Raw genomic sequence first — 26,856 nt, 5'->3', positions numbered from 1 at the left:
GAGGGGGAGGGGGGAGGGAAGGGAGGGAAGGGGCAGAAGATGAGCACAGCAAAGACAATATGTTAAGAAAATAAAGGCAGAATCATTTGGGGCCTGTGCCTTGCCTTCAGCTGTGCCATCATTACAGGTCTGCAGAAGGGGAAGGAGAGTGAACTCTAGCTCAACCCATTAACACCTGCTAGCTGGACACATGGTCACCTCCCAGACTTTGAGAGTTCATTATCTCAGCTTCAATACAGATAATTGTTTTATGGCTCCAAGAATTACACAGAGCTTTTTGAAAATCCAGCAATCATATGGGGGTTAGAATGCTGACCCCCTGCATCCGGGAAGCGCTCGCTGACAATACTGATTGCTAACTCAGATTCCCAACCCATGAGAGCCAACTTTGAACAAGGAGGGGGTATCTCTGTAGGACTAAGCTCCAAGTTATCAATAACAGCCCAGGGGAACTGGAGATGTATCTCATATAGTAGAGTGCTGGCTGAGTATGCACAAAGCCCTCAGCATCCCATAAACCAGGCACAGTGGTACATACTTGTAATCCAACTACTTGGGAGGTGGAGACGGGCATCTGAAGTTCAAGGTAATCCTTGGCTATATAGTAAATTAAAAGCCAGCACAGGCTCCATAAGATCCTGTTGGAAGAAAAGAAAGGAGGAAGGAAGGAAGGAAAAGGGAAGAGAGAAAGAGGAGGGGGAAGAGAAGGGGAATATTGAAAAAAACCCCAAAACAAAAGGTGTTTGGGTATAGATCCCATGGGCTCCACAAGACTCTCTTGAAAGAAAGGAAGGAAAGAAGGAAGGGATGGAAGGAAGAAGAGAGGGAAGGAGGGAAGGAGGGAGGGAGGGAGGGGGGAGGGACGGAGGAGAAGGGAAGGGAAGGGGAGGCTGAAGAGGAAGGGGAAAGGAAGAAAATACCTTCATTTTCAAAGCATTTATTAAGTCCTAAGTCATATTGGGTCTAGAGAAATAGGCTCAATGACTACAAATACTTGTCTATTGAAGCTCATCATCTAATTTGACCAGACTCAAGTCAATGACAATAATAACTACCCAACTAGAGAAGTAGATGCTTAATGAAAGCTAATGGACTCAGTCGTAGGAAGTTTAGTAACTGAGATATAAAAATTATTTCCTTTTTAACAGTTGTGTAGCAATTTCCTCTTAACTGAAACATTTCCTGGAGAGGAGTTTCTTAAGACTCAGAAAGTTCTAATGGGAGGCTCATTAAGTCTTAGGAAGTAAACAACTCACAAATCTCAGGAAGTCCCTCAAACTTAGCAGGTTCACAAGGCTACTTCTTTCCCAAGGTCATGTGAGCAGTGATGACTGACAAGGAGGGAGACTCTCCACCCTGCAGAGCTGCCTGAAAGTCATGCAGAGAGCACCAAGGTTCCAGCTTTCATGAGCTGAAAACCATGCTGGGATGGGCTTTCATGACATAGCTGTCTCTGAGGTTCTGTGATCCTGTAGGTGACCCCCTCACCCACACTCTTGTGAGAAACCCCAATAATATCATTGATTCACCATGTTGGACTTTGGTGGTAACCTGACTTTTGTCTGTTATGAGTTCCCTTTCTAGAATACAAAGATGTTTGTGTCTTACATCTCCAGGAAAAGTGTGACACAACACAAAGTTTCCCTTAGAAAATATATTCAAACTTAGATAATCTGACATTTTTTAACTTAAGTTCTATCAAATTTAGCTTTACTAGCCAAGTTTTTGCTTATATAGAAATTAGATGAGACCTCATGCATTTTAGTCATATAGTCAAAACTAATGCTATGTTTATCCAATCACTGAATGTTTTGGTTAGGTATGTACACAATAAATATAGACAGAGTTCTCAATTTGATCAGTCCTGTTGTTCGGATCTAGCTCGTTAATATTAACAAAGCCTCAGCTATTAACGTTTCTAAAGGATCAATTTGTATCTTGTCATAGCAAATGGTGAATCTCATTCAAATGTGAAGCCTGACTGCTCCATTCAATTGTACATGAATTCACACAGATAATTTAGAAAAAATAGTGCCACATGTCATTTTCTACTTCTCCAAGGAATATCTGGACCATGGATCCAATAGGCTCTTTGACATGAAATACTCAGCATGGTGTCTTTGCTTCATAGATAGGGTTTTTCCTTTTTGTACTGGCTCTCATGTGTCTGAAGCTGGTTTCAAACTTGCCATGTACCAGAGGATAACACTGAATTTCTGATTTCCTGCCTCCATTTCCCTAGTGCAGGATTATAGGTGCACCACAATGCTTGATCTTTGTTGTGCTTACAATGAAACCCAGGGCTTTGTGCAGGATAGGCCAGCATTCCACCTTGGCTTCTAGATTTCTGAGTTTCTGTTCACCTCCCCTGAGGGTGACAGTGCCAGTGTCTGCTACCTTGGAGTCTAGCCTTATGTTTCCCCATTATCTTCACATTCCATGAAAGCCCTGACTGGTGTGTTTACACGTATCTTCATCTGGATCACGGGTGCCTTTTTCAGAATGACTTGATTCATCCAATTTCAGAAACAGTAAATGCAGTGCGAGAGGTGTGATCTGCCACAATCATGGACTCTGCTAACTCCCACCTTAAAGTCATCATAGACCATGGGCCCTTTTCTCACTTCCTAATTTGTGTGATCTGTAGTAAGTTATTTAACCTTTCTGAACCTCAGTTTCCAAATCTCTAAAATGGGGACCACACTCAAGATTCACACCTTGTTGAGAATTGGAATGAGCTTTCCATGAAGGAAAAGGCATCATTTTCTTTGCTCATCACAGATTTCTCTGAAGAAGACAATAAACCAAATGTTTGTTAAATAAAGGATAAAAGAAAAGATGTAGTAGAGCCAGTCAGCACCTAGCACCTCACTAATGGCCCACAGCCTACATGTGAGTTAGTGTTTTCCTTTTCTTCTACCTCTCAATTTTTAGGCAGGTGAGTTCGTTTGTGTCTGCCAAAATAAATACTGCATAAGTATCTGAGTCCAATCCCTAGCACCCACAACAAAAGCCAGGTGAGGCAGGATATAATTTTAATTCCAGTGCTGGGGAGGCAGAGAAAGGAGGATCCCTGGGGTTCACTGGCCACACAGTCTAACCTAATTGATGAGACCCTATCTCAAAGGAAGTGTATGGATGGCATTAGTGAGTGTGACTCTGGAGGTTGTCCTTTGACCTCTACATGCATGCACACATGCATAAAAATTATTAATTAATGATATAAAAATTATTGGATAATTTTTCAGAAGTGAAAAACTTTTATAGCCCTATATATTAGCAAAGTTCTTAAAGATTTTTATTTTTAATTATATGTGAGAGTATTCATTTATGCACATGAGTACAGTGCCCAAAGAAGCCAGAGGAGGGCACTGGATTCCCTGGAGCTGGAGTTACAGACTATTATGAGCTGCCTGACAAGGGTGCTGGCAACCAACCTCAGGTCCTCTGCAAGAGCAGTACAAGGTCTTAACTGCTGAGCCCTCTCTCCAGTCCCATCTAGCCAAGTTCTTTACAGGCGTGCAGGGAGGTTATGAAGAGACCCCGCATTGACCTTATGGCACTATGTGGCCTTGATCCATCCACCAGGCCCCTTCCAGCTGTCAAGGGTAAAGGAAGGAAAGCATTCCCAGGGAGGAACTGAGGCCTGGACACCAGGCTTTGTCTATCTTCTCCCTGAGTGAAACTCCCTCTTTACACAATGGCGGGCTCTCCAGGCCCTTGAAGGCTTTCAAGGAAAGTGCTTAAACCTAAAATACCATCTGTGATCTGTTTTCCATCACAGACAGAAAAACAGGTCTGATGCTGGGGTTTAGCGCCATGGGAAACTACTATTTCAAATTGAATCTTTGAGAATTAAATCCAATTTAAAATGCATTAAAAGCTATTTAAAGAAATCTTCTGGTGAGTCTTTTGTTAGGTGAAGAATCTTTCTGGGAAGAGAGCCCTCTCTGATGTCTCTTCTGCATACATTTGAATTCACAAAAATAAGACTTTTTCAAAAGGAGGTATGGGGACTCAGTGGCAAAGGGATGAGAGCTGCATCTCTTACTAGACATTCTCAGGGAAGTCTCCCCTGACTTGTCCCTCTACACATCCCACTACACAGAATCCCTCCATAGAATCTCACCACAGTGAAGAGGGAGAACAGACTGCTGGCTGAGGGGCTCCAAGCTGAGAGGGACCTACCTGCTTTGAGAAACCAATGACCATTGAAAAGATGGTCCTAGGCCCTACAGTATCCCAGGGGTCACTCATCCATCATTATAGTAATGAAGGGAAGTCAGAAAACTCCTCTCATATTGAAATGTGCACAGGAGAGGTGTATGCATTCCACGCTGGTAGCAGGAGCTATTCAGGAAGACAGATCTTGCGTTTAGGAGTCATGTGACTTGGGACAAGTTAGTCATTTTTCCAGCCTCAGTTTCTTAATCAGTACAATTATGGTATTATTCTACCTCTCTGTAGACCTGTTGTGAAAATTAAGTGAGCGAATACAGTTCAATACACAAGCACAGCACCTCCTTTATACATTAACTACTACTATTATAAATACTCATAGTTTAGACAGGAAGTAAATGCCAAATAGAACATTTTTATTTTATTTTTATTTTATGTGTATGCTCATGCGTGGAGATATGCATGCACACCTGTGTACGTGTGTGGTGGGCCGAGGTCAATATCAGGTGTCTTCCTTAATAGCTTCGCACTTTAATTTTAATGTTTTCTTTATATTAGGTGTGTATGCCTTACGTGGGGGGAGTATTATGCCATGACATGCTTGTGGAGAACAGAGTACACTTTGTGGAGTCCATTGCTTTTTTCCCACCTTTACATGGGTTCCCAGTATTAAACATAGATCACCAGGTTCACATCAAGCACATTTTCCCACTGAGCCATCCTTGCCAGGTCCAACTTACTTGGGGGCTCAGGGTCTCTCACCCAATCTGGAGCTCTCTGATTTGGCTAGACTGTCTAGCCACCAAGGCCCTGAGAGCCTTCTGTCTCTACCTCCCCAGTGCTGGGATTGTAACTTTTAAAAGTGGGTTCTAGGAGATTGAATTCAGGTCTTGATACTTGTATGGCAAGCACTTTATCCACTGAGCCATTTCCTCAGACCAATTATGGAATATTTTTAAGTCAGTTGATAGCTAAAATAACACCATTTAGGGGCTAGAAAGACAGCTCAGCAGATAAAAGTGCTTGTTGCTCTTCCAGAGGACCTGAGTTCATTTCCTACTACCCATGTTGGGTGACTCACAACCTCCTGCAACTTCAGCTCCAGGGAAGCAGATACCCTCTTCTGGTCTCCATGGATACCCCTATACACATGCCATGCAATCACAAAGACACACAAATACATTAATAATAAAAAATGAAATAAGTCTTAAAAACAAATAACACTATTACCTTCATTCCCTACTACTAAATCACACATTGAAAGGGGTGTGTGTACGTGACTGGTCTTCTTCCCTTCTCAGATGACAGTTTTCCAAACAGAACAGGGATACACTCTCCTGAACCAAGCATTGGTTTCCTTTCTTCAGTCAGAACACACCTGTCCTATAACAATGTCTTTTCTCAACTAAATGACAATTGAATAAACTAACCTCCTTTGCAGTTCAGCTTATCATTTAATACTAACTTTAATTCTAGAATTCAGTGCTGCTCAGCCTTCATGTCTAAAGTAGCAGCATGTACCCAAGCAAAGGATTAGGCCTAATTAGATGCAGGCTGCCTGTCTTATACCAATACCCAGGTGCTTCTGCCTGGTTTAAGTTATACACACTCTCAATCATGCATTTTATCATTTGGCATGCATACATAGGTGCCCAATAAATGTTACCTTCAGTGATAATAAAACAAAAGCTTAACTTTCATAAAGCTGAGCTATCCAAACGGCCACTGTCTACATTCTTGGCAGCTGCCAGAGAGCCTGTTTTCCCAAGTCAGCAGCCGCCAAGGGGGCTGGCAAGGGGCCAATTCCCAGGGTTGGCGCATTCCTGGAGCCTGGCAAGATGCCACTAGAACCCTGCTTCCTCTTTCCTTCTCTTTATGTAGTGGAAAACTTTTTCCACTTTGACCCTCCAAATCATCCTCTACCCCTCTCCCCCAACCAACTAAAGGAGGTAGATGGGAAACCTTCTCCAGTTCCTTCCCCTACAAACTCATCTATCTCCCACTGCTCTGGGTTGGCAGAGCTCAAAGCAATTGAAAACAGAAGGCAAACAAAGGCAGGATCCACAGTCCAGTCCACTAGGCTGATTCTGCAGGGGCCCAGAAAAGAAAGGCCCAGCAGGACCTGGGGTACAGCGAGGCATTGTGCATTCACTTGGAAGACCATGGGCACTTTTGGAAGACTCTGGAATAAAATTACCTGTTACAAATAGACATTGGCAAGGATTCAGGGGTGAGGGAAGAAGTTCAAAAGTTCCAGAAAAAAATAAAGACAATGTTCCATATAAGAAGGTCTGGCACAGTCCTTAATAGGGAACTCCTGAGCAACTAGACTAGAAAGAAAGGAATCCTCGGTTGGCCAGATGCAACCAGATGCAGCAAAGGCCTGGTTCGACATTTCTGGTCAAAAGCATTCTGGGTATATCATTCTGTTTTTTAAATGCCAGGTATATGTGTGTCTATCTATCTATCTATCTATCTACATATATATACATATATATAAGCAAAGGTTTTAGAAAGTCTGTCAATTCCGAAGGTCTCTTACTATATGAAGACAAAGAGAGCTGCCATCTGATGTGGCACATGGACGAGTTCATGTGTTTATAGTACAGAGAAAACTGCATAGGAGGCACAGTGCTGTGTGCTTTATGTGTGCTGAGAGTTTGTTCCCTTAATTCTTTCAACTCTGTGTGTGTGTGTGTGTGTGTGAGAGAGAGAGAGAGAGAGAGAGAGAGAGAGAGAGAGATGATTAGATCTGCTGGTAAGTGAGAATACAGAGGCTCAGAAAAGCCAGGTGGCATGGCAAAGCTCACACAGAGAGATTCACATCCAGTGTAGGCTGATTTACCCAGCCAGTCATGTTCCTCCTACCTTATTTATTTATTTTCTATTCCTGTTTGTGTGCTCACACGTATAAGCTTTCATAGGAGGGGGTATACATTTGCCTTCATGCATGTGTGTGCATGTTTTGTGTTCACATGTGTGCAGGTACACATATTTGAGTGCATGTAGGTAGGTGCAAGTACATGTGGAGGCCAGAGGGCAATCTGGGCTGCTGCTCATTCACCTTTTGGGGAACAGTGTTTCTTGCCACCCTGAAGCTCACTGAGAAAGTTGGGCTGACCAGAGATCCACCTGTTTCTGCTTCCCTGTCATCACTAGGATTACAAGCATGAGCCTCACGGCCAGCATATTCTGTGGATGCTGGGGATCTGAACTCTAGTCCTCATGTTGGCTATGTTACCCGAGATGCTACAAAGAATGACAGCTGTAGCTTCATCTGGGCCAGCTCACTGGTGTTTGCAAGAACTGCTGTCTCAGAATTGTGCCCACCCCCACTGGATTACTGCCAGGCCTCAGGGCCACTCCACCTCCAAAGATGGCAAGCTTTGACAACTGCTTCCCCTTGCAAAAAGCCAACAGCCCCCCAGTTCCTCATGGCGCCAGCTCTGACAGATGGATCCCTGAATTCACCAGACCAAATGATTTTATTTCCCTCAACAAAGCCATGTGTGTGAAGCAGTCCATGAATTAACTGCATTAGGAAACCTACCAGGCTGAAGACAGCCGCTTAAAACCAAGGACCGAAAAGGTGCCAAAAGACAGAAGGCCCCTGAACCTCAGAGAAACGAACAATTATGATCCATTAAACCTAGTTAAGGAATGGAAATTTATGAGGGAGAAACATCTGGAACTGCCTGGAATGTAAAGGAACCAGGAGAAATCGCTATTAGGGTTTGTAGACTGCATCTTGGACAAATGGGAGTCTTTGTTAGCCAAGAACTGCGAAATTAGTCCACGGAAAGGGGACTTGAATCTGTGTATCTGGGGTTAAGCAGAACATTCTAAGACTGTGCTCCTAGATATACTCATGAAATATTAATTGAAATTGGGATGCAGATGAGAGCTCTGAAGAAAACTGGCAGGAAGATTACATACACTGGCTAAGCTGAGCCAAGACAATACAACCTGTGAACGCTGTGAAGGGTTACTAAATATTAACCAATAGTAACAAATGACAGTCCAGGAAGGGAAATTAGTATGAAACAGGCTGATGAAATACTGCTAATATATGTACAGTTGGTACAATTTACAGGGATAAAGTATTGAAGCAAGGAATTCCAGGTGATTTAGCTGTGTGATGCCTCTTACCTTGTGCTGGGAAGTACTGGGAAGAAAAAGTTAATGAGAGGGTAGAGGGGGTTGGCCAGAGAGGGACCAAGAGTCAAACTAGGACTGTAATCCAGGATTACAGTGGAGCTTGCCTACAGTCTCAGCCACTTCTCAAGTATAAGCCAATCACATTGGAGTCGTGCCCCATTCCTTTAAGGCATTGTGGCTTTCTCAATAAATTTTTTGCTGGAGGGAACTCGGATGCCAAAGATAAGATTTGGCCAGTATTCTAAAGAGAGACATGCAAGTCCTTCTTAGGGTGAGCACTTTCTGACCAACTCTGTCTGAATCCTTTGTGTGTGTCTGTCTATGTGTGTGCAGGTACATGTATGTGTACACATGCCTGTGGAGGCCAGAGGTCAGTTTCCAGTGCCATTCCTCATGACAGCATCTATCTTGTTTTTACAGACAGGGTCTCTCACTGCATTGGAACTCAAACAGACTAGGCTGGCTGGCCAGAGAGCTCCAGGAATCCACCTGCCTCTGCCTCCCCTGTACTGGAATTACAAATACCACCCTTCCTGGCTCTTTTACATGGGTTCTGCTGCTTAAACTCAGGTCCTTATGTTTATGTGTATGTCCTTTACTGGCTGAGCTATCACCCCAGCCCCCTATAAGTGCTGTTGTTTGTACTGAAGATGGTGCTTTGATATGGGAATATATAACTAGATGTTTAAAAGCTTTATAAATTAGCAGAAATCATGCTTTTATTTCTCATCTCTCGTTCTACAGAACTCTCAAACCCCCAGGTGCTCAATTCCTGTGTTCCTTAATGAGAAATTCAAGAAAGAAGGGAAGGTACACGGGAAGAACTCCCCCAAAACAGGCATGAAAGGGGACACCCTGAAAACAAGCATAAGGAAGAATACTCTGAAAACAGGCATGTGGGAAGAACATCCAGAAAATAAGCACATAGGAGGAATACCCTGAAAATGGGCACACAGGAAGAAGACCCTAAAACAGGCCCCCAGGAAGAATATCCCAAAGCCTGTTGGGTTTGAGGGTCTTCTTCTAAGGAGATTGATCAACACATGACCTGTTGTCATGGACAAAGTACTAGACAAACTGCTGCAGAAATGGAACCAGGCTGCCAGAAACTGATGCAGAAACTCAGTTGCCATGGAAACTCATAGGATCTGATGATGCCCATTACTAAAAGATTGTAAGACATCAGAAGGATGACAGTCCTATCTTAGAGCCCTAAGAAAACACAGAGCATGACAAGCAAACATATCTTCTTCTTTGTACTTAGTCCTACTACAGAAGCAGTATCATTTTCCCATCTTGTCAATCGCACAGCATTTGCAAAAGTTTTCAAAACGTGTCTAGGTTTTATTTTGATTCACTGATTGCAGAGACTCCAAAGATTCACAGAATCACATCAGACACTGGCAGGCAAAACATACTGCTCCAGCTGAGGACAGGTGATGGAAGCCAAGGGTTATAGAGCACTTGGTCTGTTCCCCTTCAAAGGAAATGGTTCATGGACAGGTACTACGGGAAAAAGTATGTACTGAACTGCCTAACTGATTTTTGGTCAAAAATACCTTTGAGAATTTGATGATACCCATGGAATCACTGGGTATCATCTGATACTCCACTGAGAAATGCACAAATACTTAAAACATAAAATCTAATATCAAACATTTCAGTGACTTTAAAGACTTGGGAGTCACTGACAGCCAGTCATACACAGTAGTAGTATCCTTGCATAGACTGAAAAGCAGTGTTGTTATCGGCCTGTCATCTTTACTCTCCAACCTTCACAAACAGTAGTGATGTCTCTCCACACCAAGGAACCCCTACTAATGTGTCTTGAGTTCACAGACAGCTACTCACAGGTAAGTCCACTCCTTTGTTCATCAAACTCACATGGTGTGCTGGATAGCTTTAGTGTCAACTTGACAAATCTGGGTTGAGGGAGCCTCAATTAGGGAATTGCCTCCATTGAACTGGCCTGTGGCCATGTCTGTGGGGCATCTTCTTGATTGTTGTGTGATGTGAGAGGGCCCAGACCACTGTGAGTGGTGCCACCTCTGGGCAGGTGGGTCTGTGTTGCATAAGAAAGAAGGCTGAGCAGGGGCCTGGGGAACAAGCCAGTAAGCAGTGTTCTTCCATGGCCCGTGATCCAGCTCCTGCCTCCAGGTTCCTTGAGTTCCTACCTTAGGCTCCCTGATGAACTGTGACCTGGGAGATGTAAGACAAATAAACCCTTTCCTCCCCAAGTTGGTATTGGTCAGAGTGTTTTGTCATAGCAATGGAGAAACAAACTAGGACACATGGTCTAGGTGTTGTGTTTTAGGAACACAAACATGAATATGACATGGCCTGTTCCTCTAAGAGGATACACTAGCTCTGTAAGGGGTGATTGGTTACCAGAGACAGCTGGCCATGCCTGCAGGCACACGTGGAAGCTATAACTGGATCAGATATGTTGCTGGCATCCAATGGGTAAAGGTCTAATGTCCTACTTGACATTTTACAATGCACAGGATACCCTGTAACAAAGAAATATTGGATCTACAATATCAGTATTGTCAAAGTTTGAGAATCTGCACATGTGACAACTGGTTAAAAATCAAGTGACACCCAATTAAGAGGGACATAGATCAGCTAGTAGAGTACCAGTCTAGCATGCTTGAAACCCTGGGCTCCATCTTCAGCACTGCATAAACTGGGCATGGTAGTGCACACCTATAATCCCAGCACTCCGGAGATAGAGGCAGGACGGTCAGAAATTCAAGGTCATGTACATCTATATAGCAAGTGTTCTAGTTTCTTTTCTGTTGCTATGATAAAAATTATCTGACCAAAAGCAGCTTATGGGAGGAAAGGGTTTATTTCAGATTACAGGTTACACAGTCCATCACTGATGGAAGTCAGGGTAAGAACTCAAGGAGGAACTTGATGCAGAAACCATGAAGGAACATTTCTTGCCCACTTTTAAAAAAATATTTTATTATTTTTATTTTATGTGTATGCGTGTATTGCCTGCATGTAGGTAAGTGCACCCATGTCACGCAATGCATGCAGAGGACAGAAGAGGCTGTTGGGTCCTCTGGAACTGGAGTTACAGACAGTTGTCAGCTGCCATGTGGATGCTGGGATTTGAACCTGGGTCTTCTGCAAGAACAACCGTGTTCTTAACCGCTGAGCCATCTCTCCAGCCCCCTAGCCCACATTTTATACTCACCTTCCTATTCCTTTTAACTCTCTCCCTCCCAACACTACTCTTTGGGCAACTGTTTTTGCTGAGAGCAACCCTACATCTATCCTCATAGGTATGATAGGTTTTGTAATGCCCACGGAAGTTTCTAGCTCTGTCAGAACAGCTGGGACTCTTTTAGGTTTGGAAGCACTGTGGAGGGGCCCCCAGTGGCTGTCATAGAAAACTTTTCTACTTAAGAACATCAAACTATGCAGAGCCAGGATAGTCGTCAGGCAGCCAGACCCAAGGTATCTCAGCTCCATCACTCACCAGTCCTATGACATCAAGGAATTTAAGTCACATTCCAAGCTGAAGATTTCACAGTTGAAAAATTGGGATATTTGGATTCTTAACTTAAAGGGTTGTTATATTAGCCAACTGTTTCCATATAAGGTATAGAGCAGCCTGCCTGGCATGTATTAAACCTCAATAAATTTCAGCTACTATTACTAAGGGAGGGAAACCATTGTGGTCTAACCTCAGCATCACCTGCCAACTGAATACCCAGAGGTTCCTGTGAAGGTGGTTTCAGTGGTTCCATTAGCCCCCACTGCCTGCTGCTTGGACCTTCTGTCCTTAATTCTGTCCTCTACTTGCAATGTCCTCAGGACCAGTGTCACTGCAATGACAAGCTCCGTCCCTTTTGGGTTCTGCTCTCTCATTTTGTTTTGGAGATCTTCAAAATTCCTAGCAACGAGTTCTCATAGGAAGCACCATCATGATTCACTTTCTTCTAAGTTCTGGCCTTTGCCCCAGATCCATCCACTGTACCCAAAGTGCCTGCATTATTGGAAGGCAGTGGGCATAAATTTTCTCCTACATTTTCAAGGCCTGGTGTACCCAATGGCAAAGAGACCCTGCCTCAAACAAAATGAAATGTGAGGGCCGACCATCACTCAAAGTTACCCTCTGATACCTAATGTGCTATGGTATGTGCACACACACACACACACAATTAAACAATTAAGAATGTTATTGAAATGTGCACTGTCAAGAAATAGGATTCAGGCAGGGAACTAGAGAGATGGCTCTGCAGTTAAGAGCACTTATTGCTCTTGCTTAGGCCCTGAGCTTGGTTTCTAGCATCCATGTTGGGTGGCTCACAGCTACCTGTAACTCCACCTCAGGGGACCAGACATCCTCCACTGCTGTGGTACCTGCACTCACATGTACATACACATACATAGATACACATAGAAAAATAATGAACATTTTTTTTAAAAAAGGCAGATCTCTCTCTAGCCTTCTCCTCTAATCAGGCTATCACTACTCTGGGTGTCAGAAAGAGCCTTGGGAAGAAGCCTTGCAAATAAAAAGCCCAGTATAAAAAGCCAGCTTATTCTGATCAAAAGGCATCATGGGGAAGGCTGAGCAGTTTGGGGACAAGAAGAGGCTTTGAATTCTAGGGAGTTTAAGAAGATTGCTCTGGCCATGAATATTTGACTGCTTGATGCAGTCTTGCTGTTGGGGCCAAACTTGTCACCTGACTTCCTCTCTGGGCTTTAGTACCCACTTGGAAACCTTTTTTTTTTTTTAATTTTTTATTTCAGTTTCACTTACTCAAAAAGGGTCATTTATAAAGTAAAAAAAAAGTCATCAGCATGAAAGAATGAAGTTCAGTCTGGGGTCCTGCACAAATATGGTATAAGCTCCTCTTGAACCTCCCTCTCTCTCAGTCTCTCCCTCTCCTTCTCTCTCTCTCATACACACACAAAGATATATGCTCAGACACATGGAGCCCCCCCTACATACACACTATTCAAACTCTCTCCTATGCCAAGTCCTGCAAGTAAAATTGTCACTACGAACCATAATCTCTATTTTCTCATTACAGCTTTCTCTTTTTTCTTTCCTTTATCTGGACTATAAGTTTCTTTATTATATGGATCCTTAAGCCTGAAAAAATTTAAAACCCATTGCAAGAAAGCTATAATTTCTAACTCAACACTTCATGATTTGATTAAGTCAAATGAAAAGGGAAACGAAGTTGCTACTACCTTATTCTTGTGAGGAATTTTGTACTGTGAAGTCTAGAAGAGAAAATCACCTCTGGGCCTCCTAACTCCCAAAAATCTCAGTCATAATGGTTTTTGCGAAGGCTTCTCAAGACTTAAGAGATTTCATGTTTCTCTTTCTTTTCATCAGTTTCCGGAAAGGACATCTGTTCCTGGGATAACATTTAACGAAAGATAAACAATGGAAATGAGTGATGGAGACCTGTGCTCTGTGCCTGGTGTATCCTCCTAGTTAGATCTCTGGAAAAGCAGGTAATTTCTCAGAGCCTTAACTATTCCTTCTTTTAGCCTGGAGACTGGAAAACCCATCCTTCAGAGGCTTAATCTAGGACTGGGGAAATGACTAAATTGGTAAAGTGTGTGTCTTATAAAGCATGAGGACCTGATTTCAATCCCCAGAACCCACATAAAAAATTTAAAAGCCAGACTTACCAGCATGCATTTGTAATCCCAGTGCTTGGGAGGCAGAGGCAGGTGGATCTCTGTGGCTCACTGGTAAGTCAGTGAAGCCTACTTGATAAATCGGACGTCAGCGACAGATCCTGTCTCAATAAACAAGGTAGGGGCTGGCAAGATGGCTTAGCACATAAAGGGGCTAGCTATCAAGCCTGAGGATCTGAGTTCAATCCCCAGGACCCAAGTGGTAGAAAGAGAGAACTGGCCCCAGCAAGCTGTCCTCTGACCTCCACCTACATGCCATAGCATGTGCATGTACACATACATATATACACACACATATTCACATACAATAAATAAGTGTAATAAAATTTGTTCATTGTTTATAAAAAATTTAAAAGGTGAACAGAGCCTGAAGAAAGACATTGGAAGTTGACCTCTGACCTCCACACACATGTATCCACGTGCACCCGATAGATGTGAGCACACACGTACATAGAAAAATTAATGATATAATAAATATAACACATTACAGTAAAGTGAACATACTACGAAACCTGTCCTGTAAGAGACAGCAGCTGTTCGCTCTTCGTTTGCTTGTTTCTTCGTTTTCTCTGCATTTTGCAGCAGTCTCTGTCTGGAAGCAGTCCTTCCTCAGAGCCAAAACCCAGAGCAACATGTTGCATTCCTGTCCTGGCCAGGCCAGCCACCTTCCCTGGAGCCCCAGTCTGCATCTCTTACTGACAATCACAGCAGCATCCATTCAGGAAGGTTGCAATGCAACCCTCTCCCAAAAGAACCAGCACAAGATGAATCCCTCTACTGTCACTGTCCTGGCAAGAGCATCTTATATAAAGGAGAGAACATAATACTGAAAGTGTAGTCACTTGGCTACACGGGTGGCAACGCCTATCAGCATGGAAACAGCCCGTACATACAGTCATGGGAATGGGCATGCTCTTCCAGGATGGCCCCAATCTAACCGGCAGATGGGACACTTAATCTACCTCTATTGATGATGGGGGTATTTCACTTGTGCAAACTTCCCCTCAGGCAGGATACATGGAGATTAAAGAGAACTGTTTTCCAGACCCTGACAAATGATAAATTCCCATTTTCACAGCATTCTTCTATGTCCCTAAGTCAAGTGACAACTTCTCAGCCCCTTCTAAGTGTCAGATGGAGCCATATGCCAACAGGGAGGCAAGCTGGCTTTGAGTTTTCAGCTGGCACTAATGACACAGCATAGGATAGGATTCTACTTACACCCAGGCAAAAGTGAAATGTGGACCACAGTGTTAGACACAGTTGCCTTTCTTTGTTGTACAGGCCCCAGCATCCCCCAGTAAGCCATACCCCTGTCTCCTCCCACCCCACCCTCACCAACTCAGCTCTCTGTACCCATATACTTCTGTTTACCAACAAAATTCTGCTCATCTCCTTCACATTCTGGAATGATCCAAGTCATTTTATTAAGGAGTGCTACTATGAATTATTGAAAGACAATAACTTAGTGTGTTTGCTTTTATAGGATATTTGCATATTACCTGAGACCTGAGGCAGAAGTCTGTGGCTCTTGGGACCAACAAAACAAGATGATATTTCTGGGTTAAAAGAATCTTTATTGAGCTGTTCCCATCATACCATATGGCTGTCTCTGTCTCTGCCTAACCCCAAGACAGACTGTATTGGTATGTCAATATGCATGAAGATTTTCTTCTGTAGGAGAGAGTCTGAGATAGTATCCCTTCATCACAAGTTTTCCAAGTTGGAAAGGTAACAGACACATAAGAATGCATTTACCCTGCTTTCTATGCAGATAAAGCAGACCTAAGAACATGAATATGGTTGCATCGACAGGAAAGACAACTTAAAATGCTCCAAAGCCCTTAGACCCTAAGAGCATGCTGGTCAGTATTGAAGCCACACAGTCAGAGGCCTGGATTCTGAGTCACTCAGGAAAAACCCAACACAAAAAGCTTCATGCATCTTTTCTCAATTCCCAGCACCACAAATTTATGAAGTTTTTGAAGGGAAATGGACACCGGGTGGTGGGGTAAATAACCAAGTCTGTTCATGACAAGTTGGACTCAGAGTTGCAGAATTTGAAATGTACAACTGATAATTGAACAATTCTGGGGTGTGGAGTAAGGGGCACCTGAGTGTGGTGACTGGAGGACAGCCTCCAGAGTCATCCCTTGGGTATTGCCATCCACCTTGTTATTTTGAGGCAGGGTCTCTCTCACTGGTCTGGAATTCACTAAGTTGCCTAGGTTAGCTGGCCAATAGGTGTCTGGGGAATTTTAAGTACCTGCCATTAAACCCAACTTCTTGTATCGGTTCTGGGACTCAAATTCAGGTCCTCATGCTTGCAGGACAAGCACTTTACCAACTGAACCATCTCCCCAGCCTTCAACAAATGTTTTATCAGACACTTTCTATGTACTAGATTCAACTTCTATAATCACACAAATGGGGAAGCACATATATCTATAACTCACACCAAAGAAGGAACCAAGGAAAATTTCTATTTCACTAGATGATCAAATGCCTAAGCTATTGTCTTCATTCGATTTATTGCTCTATTCACATGCATTACAGAAGAAAAAAGTGGTGATGCACACCTGTTGGTCCAAAGCTTGAATAAAAGCAGTCAAACTTCCAAACTCAGTGACTTAACCTGCTTCTCTGGATGAACCACCTTCTCACACATGAAGGCAATCCCAAACAAGCTGTTAAGAACAACATTCATCAGGGTTGGCAAGATGGCTTGGTGGATAAAACTGCTTGCCACAGAAGTCTGACAACCTGAGTCTATCACTGAAGACCACGACAACCATCCTGGTACAGCGGTGCTCATCTATAGTCCCAGCCTTCCTATGGTGAGAGTGAGAGACAGGATGTTCAGCTGGAAGCTCCAGGACCAGCTAGCATGGAGTACACAGTGCAGCAGTAGAAACAGGACAGACCTCACCTCAACTTGGAATTAGAGAAAGTTGTCTCTGATCTCCACATATGTGCCATAGTATGCACACATCATTCTCTCTCTCTCATGTGCACTACAAGCATGCATGTGCTCCTGAGCACTACTCTCTCTCTCTCTCTGTCACACACACACACACACACACACACACACACACATTTTTTTAATAAAAGAATAATGTCTACCAGCATGGAAACTCTCCAAATTTTGAGGAGGATTGAGTGAATATGCAACTCAGTAGAGCTGAGCCACTTTCTTGGCTCTTTAACATTTAAAGTTGAATTGCACTTCTGTTCAACTTATCCCCAAAGCCAAAGGGGTGATGGAGCAACTATATATAGGTATGGCATTTGGATCTCCGGCACAGTAGTGTTTTCTTAGAGGCTAAAGTCTGTTTCAGATGGAATTAATGTAATTACGTGTAATGTTGACGGATTATAGCATTTACCTATTAGGACACTGTACAAACATTCCAATAATTTGCTGGCTTTTGAGATTGTAAAAAATAAATGAGGCCAGATCCCAGGGGATGTTGCTAATGGGGTAACTGGAATCAAGGTTTCAGGAGCACAGGATTCAGGAAGTAACAGTCAAAGACTAATGCGTTGGAAGCCAAAACACATAGAGTGGTCAGTGAATACTCAGCACTTACCATGAGACTGCTGTCCAGAGAGAGTCTCTTACCAGAGTCCCTTTTCTCCAACTGTCTCTTCCCCTCCATGGGTGAAGTGATTTATTTTCCTTTGTGATTTATGAGAATGTCCCGTCTGTTTCCACAGCCACTGCAAGAAGTGAACACGTGGTTCATTATCCAAGGGTACAGTGTTTAAACTTTTCATTTTGTAAATTTCCTACCAGAAACTAATACCAAAAAAAAAAAAACCACCCAGACCCAAATGGTAAGTCTCAAACAAGATGCCTCATTTCAAAACACATCTTGGCATGCCACCTATGCCAGCTATCTTTTTGGAAGTGTATTTGGAAAAAGTATTTTTATAGAATCTGCCTGTGGAGTCGGGAGATGAGCTTGTAGGCTAAAGCAGAAAATGGTGGTCAACAGCAAGTTGTCTGCTTCATGCCACCTTTGTTCCCCATCCTTCCTCTTTCTAACTGCCAGGCTCCACCCTATGTACACAGGTGCTGTCTGCAAATTCCAGGAGATCAAATTGACAAAACCCTACTCCATAACCAGGAATTACTGAGCCCAAGGCACAGAGGGAACCTGAAACACAAATGTAACTGTGACTGTCAATACTTAATTTAAATTAATCTAAATTAATTTTGTAATACCATTTAAGGCACTAGAGAGATGGGTCAGTGGCTAAGAGCACTTGCTGTTCTTGCAGAGGACCAGAGTTCAGTTCCTGGCAGCTATGTCAAGTGGCTCACAACCACCTATAACTCCACTGACATGGGATCCAGTGCCCTCTTCAGGCTTCTGTGGGCACCTGGTACAAACACACAAACACATACACACACACACACACACACACACACTTTTAAAATAAAATAAAATTTTTAAATCTCTTTTACAAATGTTTGATAAACATTGTAGGATACTAGATCCATTCCTTTTGGGGCAGATTGGTTCAGAGTTAGCAGCAGGTAACATCATTAGAGTCAGTATCTTAGGAACACTCACCACATTTTCACTTATAGCTCATCTGTATGAGACTGTTGTTCTAGAGTGATTATGTATTCTCCTTAGTAAGAGTCTATCATGTACATTAAGTGCTAGCTTCCAATTGTCATCAAATTGTTTAAAAACAAGAGAAATGGCATGGCCTCTGGTAGTTTGACCACACTCCAGAGGGCCCCATACTTATGAGTGCAGCACAAATTGGACTCAGGGAATTATTTAAAAAACTAATAAAAGAGGACATCAAGTTAGGAGGGGGGTATAGGGTGCAGGTGGCCCTAGGAGGAATTAAAGGGAAAAGCGGGGGATGAGCATGACCAAAATATATTATATGCATATATGAAATTCTCAAATAATTAATAAAAACGTATTTGAAAAAAGAAATGGATTTTTATCTTTAGCCAGCAGACCTTGGACAAATCAATTAACCTCCCTGAAACTTTTTTTCTCAACTGCTAGAGAGTAACTACAGTGATCAAATGATGAGTATGGAAGTTAATAGAATAGATTATCGCTTGCTGTGAATTATCAATAGCCACAAGCTACATTCACATTTAACCTCAACTATTACTGAACATACACCTCAATGATTCAAAAAATAGTTGAAGATAGAGAAGTTGCCCAAGAATAGTTAAGGTTGGGACTAGAGAGATGGCTTGGTGGTTAAGAGCACTGACTGCTCTTATAGAGGACCCAGGTTCAATTCCCAGCATCCACATGGTAGCTAACAATCTTCCTTAACTCCAGTTCCAGGGGAATGGTATGCCTTCCTTTGACCTCCATGGGTATTGCACAACACAGGTGCACTTTATACATGTACGCAGTATACTCATACACATAAAATAAAAAATAATATGTTTTAAAAAACAATAGTGATGGTGGTGCTCATATAGAAACACTTGACTTAACAATATGCTAATTCCTCCTTTGTTTATTCTTTGACAGTTTCATACACAAATGCAAAGAACTTTGCTCATTTTCTCCATCCCCCCCAAGCCCCTCTCATCTCTCCTCCTTCTCCCACTGAAGCCCTTCTTCCCACAAGTCCTCCTCTTACTTTTAAGTCAATTGCTTGTGAGTGTGACGCACTGAGCTTAATTAAAGTAGTTTTGCATGAGCGTGGGTGGGGGTGATTTACAGGAACATGCACAAACTACCAGTGCCTACACCACTGCAATGACTCCCCTTTCTTGGCTGCCAATGGTGCCTCAGGAATGGGTGGGGTCTCCTGAGCCCCTCCCCTCTCAGTGATGAACTGCTGAGGGGCCCAATCTCATGCAGAGATAAAACTGAAAAGAATATGTGCTGCTGCTCTCAATTGTTTTCAGGTTAGCTGGTTTCAAACCTCCTTGACCTCACAATCAAGACATGTGGCCTCTTCCTCCTGACTTCCTCCACCACAAAAGCTGACACAGCTGGGCCTGAGGCAGGGTCTGTCCAAAGCATCTTCCATTCTGAGATGCCCAGCCCCGGCTCCTCCCTCCACCTTTGTTCTTCCATGTTTCATTTGGGAACACCAACCTCAGTACACCACTGGAACACTGAAAGGCACATGTGTATCTACCTCAAATTCAGGGACCACCCAAAAGTGTCAACATCATGTTCAAAGTCTGCATGATGGTTAGCTTTAACTGTCAAACTGACTCAACCTAGAATCACCAGGGAAGAGACTCTCAATGAGGGATGGTCTACCTTAGTTTGGCCTGTGGCCATATCTGTGGAAGGTTGTCTTAATAAAGTTAATTGATATGGGAAGACCGAACCTATTATGGGCTGCACCATTCCTTAGGCAGGATTCCTGAACTGTATAACAGAGCAGAGAAATTAAGCTGAACATAAGAAAACAAGCAAGGGGGCTGGAGAGATGGCTTAGCAGTTAAGAGCACTGGCTGCTCTTGCAGAGGACCCAAGTTCTGTTCCCAGCATCCACATGATGGCTAACAACCATCCATAACTCCAGTTCCATGGTATCTGACACCCTCTTCTAGCCTCCACAGACATTATATAACATGGGTGTACTTACAGACATGCAGGTAAAACACTCACATGAAATAAACTTAAATATTTAAAAAAGAAAAAAAGTGATCATGCTTGCATTCATTTCTCTCTCTGCCCTTGAATGGATGTCATATAACTAGCTGTCCTGAGCTCTTGTCACTGTGACTTCCCCATAGTGATGGATTACAACCTAAAATTGTAAGCTAAAAGAAACCCTTTCTCCTTTAAGTTGCTTTCTGTCAGGGTATTTTATCACAGCGACAGAAAGGAAACCAGAGCAGTCTGCTTCCTGCCAACAGTATTTCATGGTCCCGAAGCACTCCTAAGCACATGCCTTCAAGCGAGTGCTTTCAATCATAATTCTCACCTCCACCCTGCCTGATCCTCCCCCTGCTCTGGTACTCGGCTCAGGTCCCACTCCCTTCACAAGATCTCCTTGACAACTCCATCCAGTAAGCACTCCCTTTCTCTCCTGATTTCCATAAAAATCCTTAAGGGTGCACCTTATTCATAACCTTGAACACCCAGGATATTTCTTCAGTAAGTTATTAATATATACTCATTTGGCAGAATCTAGAATAGTTTAAAACAGAGGCCAGACATTGCTTTAAATAATGACATTAGTTCTGTTACAACAGGAGAAAGTATTCATCAAATAGGAGAGAGGGAAGGAAGGAAGGAGGAGAAGAGAAAAGGAAGGAGAAAAGAAGGAAGGGAAGGGAGATGACAGCCTCAAATTTCAAGGAAGTCTAAAATCCAAGGAGGGACTTACATATGGACCAGTCAAATGCAAAGTAAAATATGAATGAATGAATAAATGAATGAATGAATGATTTGTGCAAGGAAGAGTCACTGGGGCAGGGATTAACCTTGAAAGATTTGCCTTTATTGGCATTCCAGTGCAGTCAGGGGGGTTCCAGATACACAACATCTCTGCATTTTTACAGCATACAAAATGGGCTCCTGGAGCCAGAACAGCAGAGCTAGAACCACAGCACTGTGGCTCTGTGCCCCCTCCCTGTTCTTTCACTCCTAACCTTTGTAAAGGTTCTCCCTAAGTCTTTCCCTGTCTTCTCTGTGAACTGCTTGAAGAAAGCTTTTTAAGCTTCCTTATATAAAATATCTACGCACTGCCCATGAATTCGTCAGAAGAAAATCAGAATAAAGCATATGCATAAATAAATCTTACAGATAAATCAATAATCAATCAACCAATCAATAAAGAGAAATAAATAATCTATAAAAATAAATACAGCATGCATATAACCCTTGTGGATTGGAAGAGTACTGAGATAAGTGACTGGGAAAAAAATTTCTACAGTGTGTCATCTGATAACGTTAAGGAGTTAATCAAATTAGAAAAATTCCAACTGCCCAAAGCAAAATCATCCAACCACACAGGATGCTGAGGGGAATTACAGACCCTGCTACCAAATGCATTCTGTTCAAGATGATTTCTTGTTTTTGTTTTTGTTTATCTGAGCGGGCTGTGGAAAGCTACACTTAAAAACCATCCAATTTCAAGAGAGAAATTTCCATCTGGGGCCAGTTGGGGAAAGCAGGAGCTAAACTCTGCAAAGCTAGCTGAGACACAACACAACTCATTAGGGAAACAGTTTATGAGGCTTCTGGAAAACCCCACAAAAGGATGAACTGCGAATCTCCGCACACTGCAGCATTTGTTATTTTCCATTAAATGTCTGCACACAAGTGGAAACACGAAACGATTGAGGAAACGGACAGAGGAAAATAAATTGGAAGTCAACCTATTTTTGCTGAGGCTTTAGCTGGTAGTTAAAATCTTGCCAATTAGTGAGAGTGTCTTTTTGCACTTGAAGAGATTATTTAACCTCCCCCTCCCCAGCCCACAAAGCCCCGAGGTTAATAAAATCATGCTAAGAGCCAAGCAAATCAAGATTAAGCATTAAACCTTAAAAACCCATTAGCATACCCAAAATAATGTTTTTAACAAATCATGCAATATAGAATACAATATTTTAAATGCCATATGTAATGAAAACTGGCAAAATTAAATGCATGGGAAAGCTTTTCAGATGTTGCTCTTCCTCTATTCAGTGTTTGTTACTGACTTGTTGAAAGGAAAGTAGGATAAAATCTTTTTTAAAGGGTGAAACAGCTAATGACTATCCACTTACATGCTATCTAGAAAAAGTAATGTTTAGGGCCAGCTAGATGGCTCGGTGGATAAAGGTGCTTGCAGCAAAATCCTGATGACCTGAGTTTGATCCCCGGAGTCCATATAAACATGGAAAAGGAAAGGACTCCACAAAGCTGTTCTCTTCCTTTCTCATGTATGCCATGGGATGCACACACAATAAATTAAATTTTAAAAAGAAAAAGGTAAGTGTAGATATTACACACACACATACACTCTCATATATGGATATACACATATATTTGTTGATTTATTCTTTTTTTTTTTTTTTTTTTTTTTTTGATCTTTTTGAGACAGGGTCTCCCTGTAGCCCCAGATGGCCTGGAACTCACTATGTAGACCAGGCTGGCCTTGAACTCACAGAGATCCGTCTGCCTCTGCTTCCCAAGTGCCAGAATTAAAGGCATGCACCACCACGCCCGGCTTGATTTATTCTTTATATATTCACATACACATATTTATTCCACCTATAAATACATCTATCTGCATGCATACATACAAAAATTTTTCCCCTCAATCTAACATTCCCCCCTCATTACAAGCAATAAAAGCCAAGGGCTGGAGAGATGCCTCCTCCTCCATTAAGAGCACATACTATTCTTGCAGAAGACTTAAGTTTGGTTCTCAGCACCCAGGTCTGGCAGCTCACAACCTCAGCTGTAAGTCCAGCTTCCAGAGATCCAACACCAACCAACACTCATATGCATATACCTCCATACATACACACAGTTACACACACACACACACACACTAAAAATAGGTCAGTTTTAAAAGTAAGCAGTGAAAATTAAAACTAATTATTTGGGTTTTGTGCGTGTGGCTTTTTGTCTATAATCATATAGAATGTTACTGATTCATGGTCAAAGGTATCAATCCTTTCCTTCATACTTTCTAAATCAGAGTAAAGTTACAGTACCATCAGAATGTAACTTCTGTCCATCGTGTAAAGGATAGGTTTTATATTTAATATTCTCTCTCTCTCTCTCTCTCTCTCTCTCTCTCTCTCTCGATGTGTGTATGTGTGTGTCTCTGTGTGTGTGTGTGTGTCTGTGCCAGAGTGTCTGTATGGAGATCAGAGAACTTGGAGGAGTCTATTCTCTCCTCCCACCATGTGGGTTTCAGGGATCAAATTCAGATTGTCAGGCTTGGGGAAAATGTCTTTACCCAATGAGCCATCTCATTGGCCTAGTTTGACTTTATTTCTAAAAGGAGATGAATTAATTCTGTGACTTTTTTCCCAAGTGACTTGAAATTACTCCTAATCCTAACAAAATTCAAGATGTGAAAGATCTTTGCCCAGGTTTTCTTTTATTAAAATGATCTGTTTGCCCGTGCTTGTTACCAGTATCACAGTTTCAATGACAAGCCTAAGTAAATTTCATTATCTTAGAGGTCAAGGTCCCCTTGCTGTTGTGCTTGTATTTTCTCCTGGCCCTTTGTGTTCCAGCTCCAATCAAGCCTTCCATTGATCTTGAGTGACCCAGGTAAGGCCAACAGAAGAGCCAGTCACAATGTCAGCACAGAGGAACATGGGAAAACAAGCCAAAGTTTTTTGAGGCAACAAACAGTTTGAAAGGATTTTAATTTGGGTCACTGTTCGTGTTGTTCATCAAAGTGCTGCAACTTTCATTTAACAGGCCCTTGGAAATAACAACTTTAAATCCTAAATCTGGAGCAGGCAAAACGACTCAAGTAAAGGCACTTGCCACCAAGCCTGGGGACCTGAGTTTGATCCCTGGGACCGCATCATGGAAGAAGAGAACCAACTACTGAAATTTGTCCTCTGACTTCCACATGTACTCTCCCACATGCAATATATAAATATAATAAAGATAAATAAATCTTACTTTTGAGAATTATCTTAAATTGCATTTTGCAATTGGTGATAATGTCAGGGGGAAATTTCTTTACAAAGCTTTAAAATTCTGTTTAGCCACTTTCCTGAGCATTCTTTCCAGCAACCTCTGTGTTCGGCCCCATCCAGTATCCATGTCTCATTTACTACTTTTCCTGTCATAGTTCTTTGACTAGGAGAGCAAGCTGTCAGCAGGAATATTTCTTCCTTGAGTAGAATTTGTTGTGATATTTTAATATTACCATCAGGTTTCTTTGTACCTGACACCAACCAGATCAAGGAAATATCTAAATGTGCCTGAATTCTTAGCATGCTTTAAAATGTATCATTTGATTTGATTTGGTGTGCATGTGAAGATGCATCTGCTTGCATGTGGAGACCCAGAGTCAAGTGTCTGTTCTCAGGAGCTGTGCAGCTTCACTTTACCAGTTGAGTCATCTTAACGGCCCTGGCATATGGCTTTACAAATACTGTTTCACAAGGTAGGAGTATACTCTAAGACGATGTTGAGAGGATACTGTAATCTTCTATGATTCAGCATGCTCCAGTGAGTAGCTCCACACCATGCTCACACAGGTAGCCCTGGTTAGATTCAGTGTGTCACCAAGAAAAACCCAATCAATACAAAAAGAATTGAAAGTGGGATGGGGACTTGGTGGGAGAAGGGGAAGAGAGGGTGGAGGGCATAGTGTGACCATAATGTGAGATGATAGATAGATGATGATAGATAGATGATAGATAGATGATTGAAAGACAGATGATAGAGATAGATAGATAGATAGATAGATAGATAGATAGATGATAGCTAGATAGATAGATAGATGATATATGATGGATAGATATAGATGACAGATGATTGATAGATGATAGATTAGAGATATAGAGATATAGAGACAGAGATATATAGATATATATGAAAATTATCAAAGAATAAATTAATAAAGTAGTAGGAAAAAATACATAAATTAGTGAGCCACTTTACTTTCTTTTAAAAATATATTTTATTATTTTTCTGTGTACCAGTGTGTCGCCTGCATATAAGTAGGTGCATCCATGTCATGCAATACCCACAGCGGTCAGAAGAGGACCTGGAGTTACAGATGGTTGTTAGCCACCATGTGGGTGCTGGCAACTGAACCCAGCTCCTCTGGAAGAGCAGCCAGGCCTCTTAACTGCTGAGCCATCTCTCCAGCCCTGACAGTCATTTTCTTAAAGATTTGCTTGACTTTCATCTGTGTGTGTGTGTGTGTGTGTGTGTGTGTGTGTCTGCACCTTGGTATAAAGGTGCTCATGGGGGCATAAGAAGGCATCAGTCCCCTGGATCTGGAGTTTCAGCAGTTGCAAGCCTACTGATGTGGGTGCTGAGAACTGAAATGGAACTTCTTCAAAAGCAATAAGTGGTCATAACCACTACGCCATCTGTCTAGTCATTTTTAATCATTATCAGTATTAAGTGCTGGACATGCTATACTTTAATCTGATTGGCTGTGCTGTCAACTTGCTTCCTCCAGCATCACAAGACACAGGTTAGTGGCACCTGCTCTGATGTATGATGTCACTATGTGACAGGAATCTTTCAGCTCTGTTATAGTCTAATGATGTCACCATCAGACATGTCTTCAACCTAGATCACTGTGCTATGTGTTACTACAGGTGTCTGGCTAGGTGGACAGGTACAACAGAAATAGCTGCCCTGGAAGTAGTGAATGAGTGATATTGGTGCCCTGGACATGTGACCACCCCAAAGGTCAGCCAACGCTTAACCATGCCTGATCATCACCATCCCAGGGTAGAGACCAAAAATGGGTCCTTTCCATATGCTTTCATTGTTTAACAGAAGTCATAAATCTAAATACTGATATAAACTCTCCAAACCTTTAGAAGTCAGATTTTTAAAACTTAGTTTCACAGGCTGGAGAGATTACTCAGTGGATAAAGGACTTGCCATGACTTGATTTCAAAACCTCAGAACCCAAGTAAAGCAGGTGCAATTGTGTGCACCTGGAATCCCAGTGCTCAAAAGCAAGTATCAGGAGGCAGGAGAATCCTTGGAAGCTTATGGACCAGCTTAGCCTGGAGCACACAGTGGCAAAAAAGAGACCCTACCCCAAACAGCGTGGAAGGCGAGGACTGAATCTCAAGGTTGTCCTCAGATCTCCACATGTGTACCCTGGCATGTGTGCACCTCAACGGGGAGGTGGGAGGAGGGGAAGGAGGAGGGGGAGGGGAGGGGAGGG

At 42.5% G+C, this 26,856-nt stretch overlaps 1 protein-coding gene across 7 annotated transcripts in view; it reads right to left on the bottom strand.

Annotated features, from left to right (window-relative positions):
* Positions 1-26,856, bottom strand: part of Nckap5 (NCK associated protein 5) — a 1,008,915-nt gene that overhangs the window by 854,442 nt on the left and 127,617 nt on the right. For all 7 annotated transcript variants that reach the window (XM_029563242.1, XM_029563241.1, XM_017797976.2 and 4 more), the window contains exon 2: positions 17,604-17,733. In XM_029563242.1, the coding sequence (XP_029419102.1) occupies positions 17,604-17,672 (69 nt within the window). In that variant the 5' untranslated portion in view covers positions 17,673-17,733. The remainder of the gene's footprint in view (positions 1-17,603; positions 17,734-26,856) is intronic.

Source organism: Nannospalax galili, unplaced genomic scaffold (genome assembly GCF_000622305.1).
Source record: "Nannospalax galili isolate Female #2095 unplaced genomic scaffold, S.galili_v1.0 scaffold995, whole genome shotgun sequence".
NCBI lineage: Eukaryota > Metazoa > Chordata > Mammalia > Rodentia > Spalacidae > Nannospalax > Nannospalax galili.
The sequence above is the reverse complement of the archived record's forward strand: the minus strand, read 5'-3'. Positions and strand labels throughout refer to the sequence as shown.